Consider the following 8,476-nt stretch of genomic DNA (forward strand, 5'->3'; position numbering starts at 1 on the left):
AAAAACAGTTACCTTTGATGCTTGGTTGGTGGCTTGGTGCAGGTATCATTTTATGTATCATGATGGCTAATATTAAAATCGTTTGTATATTCTCAGTATATATAATTCCATCTCAGGATATTATATTTTTCAAATACTATTATTCACCTAATTTAGATAGCAAGTAAAAAGTAGACAGAGGAGAAACGTATATACATAGTTTCTAATAAAAAGAAAAGATTGTCCTCTTAAGACATAATCATTTATATTGTATGCTGTTTGTCCCAATGAAACTAACAAAGACTACCAACTAAAAAAGAGAAGAAAAAACATTCAAGTTGCATGCAAGTCATCATGAGTGATGGATGTCCTTAGTTTCTAGAATTGATCTTCACAGTGCGGAAAGCCTCTTGCATTAGTTTCTCATGTTCTCTCAGCATATCGTCGATGTTCCCACCCGGTGGCATCAACGGTCCTGAGCAGTGGATCCTACTTTTCTTTTGCACATACTCCTGAAACAAAACACACACACACACACATTCACATAATCATTAATTAATCAAGACAAGCTTCTTATTTGTTAATGTTAGACAGATAATCAACACACACGTGGTTTTATGACATAGTATCAGAGTTTCTATAACTTAAAAGTTTAGAATTCGATTCTTGTTGATTTAAAAAAAAATGTTTTATGTGTATGCTAGGTCTAGAGGAGTTTACCATCATGGGTTCTTGATGACCAGGCATGGCTCCTTGTTCCCATTTACTTGAATAGTTAGAGAAATCTGCCGTTGCTCGACTTATCTGAGACTTCTGCGTCCGCAACTCGGGAGTTTTGGCAACAGATGAGTCCAATCTCTTAAATTTAGATTGTCTTGTAATTGCTGCACTGTTCATTGTTGTACTATGTACATAGCTTGGATTGCATACTGATCTACTTGGATCAACTTTATAGTGAGCCTCACCATTTGGTTTCCCCTGCCAATTTCACATTAGTCTTTATCAAACTTGAACCAAAATTTTCAAACAATAATAATGACTATGGATATTTCCAACAACATACCCTCAATGTTAGATCTCCGCGGGTATTATACTCCGGTGTTCTAGGTAGTTTTTTATCTTGTCCTGCATCCGACAATTCAGACACCAATCTTCGTTCTCGTACAGCTTCGGTGTTTTTCCTGATCATAAGGAAAAACATAAGAATGTGAATGACACTGATAACATTGAATTACATGTGAAGAACTTTGGTGAACTTTGCATACGTTGCTACTTCCTTGTTTCGATTCTTGGCGTCGAACTCCTTGGTGGGCGGAAACTTTGGTAAACTTGATGGATCACATGGTAGGGGTTCTGTAGTAAAGAACTGATGGCAAATATCAAACATGAACACAAGGTGAATACATACCATATCTCCAAAGCAAATCCTTGTTTCTTACAGCACAAGCAAAGTGAAAGAACTAAAGGGATGGTCATGGTCATGAAAATTACCTCGCTTTGAAGCGCGCAAGTCGCAGATCCTCGATCTTCTGGTTCCATAGATAGGAGCTTATCAACAAGGGCTAGTGCTGAAGAAGAGACCTTTCTAAATGTTTTGGCAATTTGGCGTTCATAATGCTGCTGTGGTTTAAAACTAGTTGCATGTGGAAACTTTGTTCTCTGCCAATATTCCTCAGATGGGGAACCACAAAGCTTAAAAATCTTGTGCATTTGTTCCACCTTCAATTATCAAGTTAAGAATCATGAATAATCAATGATAATTTTATGCATGAAAGTGAAAGTAACTCTCCTAGACTCCTACCTCTGTTCTTCCAGGCATAATAGGCTTCCCTAGGAGCAATTCAGCTAGAATACAACCAGCACTCCACATGTCTATTGCGGCTCCATATTCTGTAGCACCTAACAAAAGCTCAGGTGCCCTGTACCACAGAGTCACGACGCGGCTAGTTAATTGCTGATTCTTCTCCGGATCATAAACAGTTGCAAGACCAAAATCTCCTATCTTAAGGTTTCCATTGTTGTCAATTAGAAGATTGGAACCCTTGATGTCGCGGTGCAGCACACCTCGACTATGGCAGTGTTCAAGCCCCCTAAGTAGTTGCTGCATAAAGCATTTAATCTGCGCAATGCACATACACACATATAGTTTTGTAAACCCTCTAAAGTCTAAAACCTCCTTCATTCATATTATTATGCATTCAAATTGATGGATTGATATATTTATTACCTGTGGTTCAGTGAACTTGATTCCAGGGGTGGCGGCTAATCCAGCAAGATCATGCTCCATGTATTCAAAAACAAGGTACAAACTGGAGGAAGTTCTAGATGCAACAAGACCCTCAAGCTTGATCACATTGGGATGGTTTAATTGGCGCAATATATGGATTTCCCTCGCCATGAATCGGACGCTTGCCAGATCGCTACTCAAGAACCGAACCTTTTTCAGGGCCACAAATTTACCACTTTCAAGATCAAGTGCTTTATGCACACTGCTATAAGCCCCTTGTCCAATCTGCATACATACTCAACCGTTCATTTGTTTGCAATGCTTAAAAAACGTACATAAATAGGTGATATTAGAAACTAACTTGCTCTAGTTTTTCGAAGGAGTCTGCTCGTCGAGGAAGCCACCCTTTGATGGCTTCTCCGGCCACTGAAGATAACCACGTTGGCCATCCGGCATCAATGTTTTCTCCTGAGATATGCGAGAGGCTAAGTAATCTTCTCATGACTGATTTGTTTGCAGCTATTCCTCCATTTTCACCACTTCCTACTGTTTTACATCTCTGGTGCTGCCTTTTTTGTTGCTTTTGTTTTGCAGTATCTAATAACAAGTCATTGGTTTTATCTTCTAATATTGCTGGCATAGCAACTTGTGCATATGATTTAACCAAATGAGGCACCATTAAACCATGAACACCCCCTAATTGTGCAGTAGGAAAGGTATTAGTAGTTGAGACTGATGGTGGAACAATTTCGATTTGTAATGCACCATTCTTGTTGATCCCTTTTTCTTTCTTTTCTTCATCATCAATTCTATCTTTTTCTTTTGAGCAGATGCACCCCATATTCTTAATCCACACACACAATCAATCAAAAGAAACTGGTGTGGGAAAAGGGGCACTTGTATTTTCTTGGGAACCCAGAAGCTCCCACCCTTCTTATTCTTATGATCAAGTAGCCATTCACTGTGAAAACTTGTCTTGGAAATTCAAACACGATCATGCATGCAAGTTGAACAAAATCTACCTCAAATTATACCAATGGTGCAATATAATGCCTCAATGTGACTTGGTTCTCAAGGAAGAAGAATCCAAAAATTCTAAGAGCCAATCCAATGAATCTCTAGAGGCTCCAACACAATAGGCCACAGAAGAGAAAAAAAAAGGGTTGATTCATGTATGATTCAAATATTCAATCTCAAAACACATGTATGTATACGATGAAAAACAAAATTGAAGGAAGAATTTCTTTAAAAAAAAAAAAGGAAGAACCTATAGGGTTGACAAGATCAAGTTCCTGCAATGAACACACACAATATGTACATTTATTGCTGCATTATCAATATTATTATTGTTCTTCTTCTGTATAGAACAGAACTTTGAATGAAAGAAGGAAGGGAAGGATGAAGAAAGGGCATGAATGGAAAAACAAGAAGTAATTTGATGAAGTTGGCGTGATTCGGAAAAAATGGTTGGGAAGAGAGAGAGAGAGATTCGGAATATGTGTTGTAACGAAAAGAAGAGAGAGAGTGTGTGTGTTAAGAAAAACGTATACAAGGTTGTAACAAACATAACCTTTGACAGAGTATACATTTGCTTACTCGGAAGTTGGAACCTTCTTCATCTTTCTCTCGAGCAAGCATGCAAATGACACGCCTATAATTATAATCTATGCTGGATATCAATCTTGATCGTTCAAACTAGCTGGAAAATTGATCTTCTTCGTTTCTTACAGATCAAGTAACAGAAAATTTCATTTAATATATAACTACTATTCTACTAACATGCAGGATCAGGGGCAGTAGAAAAAAAGTTTTTAAGGGTTAATATTTTTAATTTAATTTTGACCAATATTTTTTGCAAAGTCTAATATTTTTAAATATTATTAATTAAAAATAATAAATTATGTTAGTCGTATAACATTATTTGGAGTCAATATAGATACATTCGTAAATCACATGATACCATTATATATCATAGGGCTTTTTTATTTATATACGCATGAGAAAAATATTATTTCCTATAATGCGCATGGCCATTTCATGGAAAATATCAACGAAATGGAATTAGACTTTATTTTAAAGGAGATGAACACGAAATGGGTGAGGAGATACTGTGCGCGTCAGAAAACCCACTTTAAGAGAGGCAACCACAAAATGAAGAAAGTCATGTATACCAACCATAAAATGGAGCAATTTGTGACTGATACACGCGAAATAGAAATTTTAATGGAGCTGAACTAATGCTGCTTCTCTAATATATATAATGAATTGATTGGATTATGTCCCTTTTACAACTATGAAATGTCAATAAATCATTCATGATTTGAATTGAAATGATAATAACAAAGACCATGATACGAAGATCTATATAGTTTTGGATAAATTATTATAATAAACCAACTGGCTCCTAAAATTACTCAGATCTCCTAAAACGAAAATGTCTTTTCGAATGTCCCAAAATATATTTCTATATAAATTGAATGTGATGGTTATCAGTGACTAAGAGAATAAGCGGTTGAATTTTAGCCCCTTTTTGCTGAGTAATGCTTTCTGCCTGCTTAGAATATTTTTAGGAGATATTTCTACTTTTTGTCCCGTCACCAATTAAGAGACATTTTCTTTGTCTCGTAACCAATGAGGAGATATTTTTCAATTTTATCTCCTGTGCAACAGAATCAGAAATGGAGTTGAAGAGAAAGAGGAATCACACTAAGAAATATCCCGATTCAGCTGCTAAGTGCAATGTAACCTACATCCAGTCTCCATCACAATAATGATATGGAATTTCACTATAATCATGCAGATTACAGACACCAATTCTCCTTAGGAACTACCCTTCCTATCCGGGACAAATCCAGAATCTATCCCCAATTCTGAACTTGACTTGGCCACCTACCAAGCTTTCAACTGCTAAGTGCTAACCCAATTTGCAAGGGGATTCCCACAGAATCATGAAACACAAGACAGATGTACAAAGGACCTTTAGGACATCTATGGCTTTTTCTTTTAATTTTGTATTCTCTGCCTTTTTCCGCTCTATAGCTTTTTCATACAAATCTCACTGTTTGTCTTTTTTCATAAGACTTAAGACAGACAAAACTAAACTGAATAACACAACATGAAACACATTGAAGGAGAAGAACTTCTGTTAGCTTGGGTAGCTATGAGAACTCTGTGCTTTCACTCTTTTCTCCTTGCCTCAAGCCTTAGCTGTTCACCCTTATTATAGAAGGGGAAGCCTCCAAGGTTGAAATAGTTGAACCGAGCCAACTTCTTCTTCTTCAAACATCAAACTGGTTAAGACAGAGAGAGAAGAGAGGGAACCGAATGCAAAAACTAACATGCAATTACCTTTTCTTCATCCATTCTCACCAAGCTTCATCAATCCGGGCTTTCCATCTTGACTTGCTCCCCAAGAAGGATTCCTGGCCCTTGATGAGTCCTTGATGCTTGATAGCTCCATCTGCTCTATCTTCTGCCTCTTCCTCCACGTAGCGACAGTAGCTACCTCATGTGATGAATGATAAAAAAGTAGAGACGAGCCATACCCCAAGGATCTTCTTCTCTGACCGAATTGGATTTTTTCCATTTTTTGGGTATGGAGAGGTTGAGACTTCTTCACCACATCTTACTATTAGTGGCAAAGATCTCAGCCACACCATACTGTAGATCTTCTTTTTGCTAATGCCATCATCACAATGGCCTCTTGCTTGCACCTAGCTTCTCTGCTACTGTACTTAACTTCTGATGGCTTGCTTCTTCTTCTTCTTCTTCTTGACATGACCAAAACTGATGAGAGAAAAGAGAGAAGAGAGAGAATGCAGAAAATCTTTCAATGTAATTGAAGAAAAAAATTAAAATTGAGTTAATTCCCCACTCCCCATGCCTAATAACATGTAAGCAATTAAATGCCATCATTTCACTTGCACTTTCTCTTTCACGTTACCAAGGCAATTAAAGCTAATTTATAAAATTTGAATTCCATCATAGATGAGAGTGGGTAACCGTGGAAAGCATGCAACCTAGCTTTTTTCCTTCTTTTAATTTCGGACCATGCTTTGTTGGTCATGCTTCAAGGATTATTTTTGGGCTTACACAAAAAATTCTGGCCCAGCTATCATAGCAATAATTCAGCCACATATATTTTTACAACATTTTATACCAAAGGCAGAAAGTTAACTCCACATTGGGCTTTGTAATTTTCGGCCCAAAACAAAATCTGCACAACACAAAATTATTAATCAACTAATGTGAATTAAAATACAAATTAATAATTTTGTAATTGATCATTTTAATAATATTTGATCATCATCAAATTAATTTGGAAATTTCCAAACTCATCAATCTCCCCTTGATGATAAACATTATTAAAAATTGAAATAAAAAGAGTAAGGATTAAGAGTACTTCCTTTGAAGGTTTGGAATCCTCCCCCTTTCTATCTGTTACATAGCTCTCCCTTAATATGTGCCATTTTATTAAAGGAAGCATTACCTGTAACATTTTTATAATCAAGCTTAAAGCCACAATGTATTCAACATATGAAATTTTAAATCATGTTGAACAGATTGATTTATGAGCAGAAGTAACATGATAATCACAACCTGATTTGTTATCATCTAATGATTATCTGCTCAATAGTAAACATAAAGTATGCCTAAGTACAGAGTACATTGCAACTAAACTTAGCATGTGTTCAAAACAGAGAGTTCCAAAAAAATTTTGTTGTCAAAGCATTTAATAAGACAGAATTATCCAGCATTCATAGGGTTCATTCAACATATCAGAGCAAAAACAAATTATCAGATTATAACTAAATTCCAATCATGATAATGCAGACAACAGAGTGTAGACTAGAAATCAGATCATAAATCATAAATCATGAAAAATAAGATTAGAACACACGCACATGGGTAATCATTAATCAATTTGATTTCAGCCCCTGTTTTTCAATTTTTCCCAACTTTCCTCCCCCTTTTGTCATCAATGGGGGAACCTGCAAAACAAATGAGAATAACATACTAATAGCAGAATATTTGTTTTTACTAAAACACAATAGTTCAGAGTATCCAAGAGCATGTAGATAACAATTAGTTACAAAATACTAAAAAAATAAACAGAAACAAAGTTCAAAAGGCCGGCTAATAGCATATCAATCATCAGAGAGATTAAAATCTGAGCCAAGGGATTCATCGTCCTCATCTGTAGCAGCCATATCTTTCTCAAAACTATTAAGCAGCAGGGCGATTCTTTCATTGCACTTAGCTCAAGCTTTCTCATTTTCATATGCCTGCTTGCGAGCATCTTTGTATGAGTGTATCATCAGTTTTGACATGTTTGAAAATTTAGTTAGAACGTCCTTGATGGATTCAGCAAACTTCGTTGGCTCAGTAGGACAACTTTCAAGATCACTTTCTGAAGATGCAGAGGGCACAGAGCATTTTCCTTTGTTACTTTTCACGGATCCAGAGACTCCTCTGCCTTTGATGGTGGACACCTTGTTTTCTACATGCTCATTAGTTAAATCAACATGAAAATGTTCAAACATGCATGGAAGAAAAATGCCATAGGACAAATTTGCCTTCTTGTTACTGCGTATACATTCCCACATGTGACGCACCATTAAGTAAGCAAATGAAATAGGAGAAGAAGTAAGGATTGCAAAAAGAACTAATGTATCACAAACAGTTACTCTTTGGTAAGAACCTCTCTGAGGCATCAAAATATGATTGATGATTCTGTAAAGTAGCGCTCTTACATGACCAAGAGCCTTATGCGTCAGAATCGTTCCATCCAGTACAGAGAAATTTACACAAGTTTGATTTAGGCCAATCTGATTGGAGATCCCTACTTGAGAATCCCACTTTTCAGACATGTAGGCAGTTGCTCCTTCATCAGTATATCATAATGCAGCGCTGATGGTTTCTCTGTTCAGAGATAAGTGAACCCTCTTGACATAGGAGTGAATCACTCCGTCAAGGTACATCATGTTCACATAGAATTCGCGAACCAGGGATGGATACACAGGCTTTTGAATGTTGAATAAAGGAGTCCACTTCACATTATCAAACAGAGTGGCAAAGTTGATTCCTTTTGCAGTTAGTGTCTCTAAATTCACTATGTGAGAGGCACATAAGTGACGCTTAGCCAGAGCTGATTATGAAACTCATATGCAGCACAAGAGGTGAATCTGCCCGAATCAAAGTGAGAATGGCCCTTGTTGAACTTGTTTTTGAAATCCAGAGATTCCAAGTTTTTCGGTTCTCTAGTGTTGC

General features: G+C 36.7%; 1 protein-coding gene across 1 annotated transcript; it reads right to left on the reverse strand.

Moving 5' to 3' along the window:
- Nucleotides 1-234: 234 nt before the first annotated feature.
- Nucleotides 235-3,080, reverse strand: LOC107488343 (probable serine/threonine-protein kinase At1g09600). The gene is made up of 8 exons (XM_016109073.3): nucleotides 2,568-3,080; nucleotides 2,207-2,491; nucleotides 1,781-2,098; nucleotides 1,471-1,698; nucleotides 1,245-1,345; nucleotides 1,043-1,160; nucleotides 700-957; nucleotides 235-491 (listed from the first exon to the last, which is right to left on the reverse strand). The coding sequence occupies exons 1-8, from the start codon at nucleotides 3,045-3,047 to the stop codon at nucleotides 351-353; spliced, it is 1,929 nt and encodes a 642-aa protein (XP_015964559.2). The 5' UTR covers nucleotides 3,048-3,080; the 3' UTR covers nucleotides 235-350.
- Nucleotides 3,081-8,476: the final 5,396 nt, after the last annotated feature.

The sequence above is a fragment of the Arachis duranensis genome, chromosome 5, assembly GCF_000817695.3.
Source record: "Arachis duranensis cultivar V14167 chromosome 5, aradu.V14167.gnm2.J7QH, whole genome shotgun sequence".
In the NCBI taxonomy this organism is placed as follows: domain Eukaryota; kingdom Viridiplantae; phylum Streptophyta; class Magnoliopsida; order Fabales; family Fabaceae; genus Arachis; species Arachis duranensis.

Bases quoted from the DNA above. Each gene is read 5' to 3' on its own strand.
- LOC107488343 (XM_016109073.3), bottom strand. From the start codon at position 3,047: ATGGGGTGCATCTGCTCAAAAGAAAAAGATAGAATTGATGATGAAGAA. The intron at 2,099-2,206 runs GTAATAAATATA...TGCATTGCGCAG, and splicing joins TCAAGTTCACTGAACCACAG to ATTAAATGCTTTATGCAGCA. The intron at 1,346-1,470 runs GTAATTTTCATG...ATTTGCCATCAG, and splicing joins CTTGCGCGCTTCAAAGCGAG to TTCTTTACTACAGAACCCCT.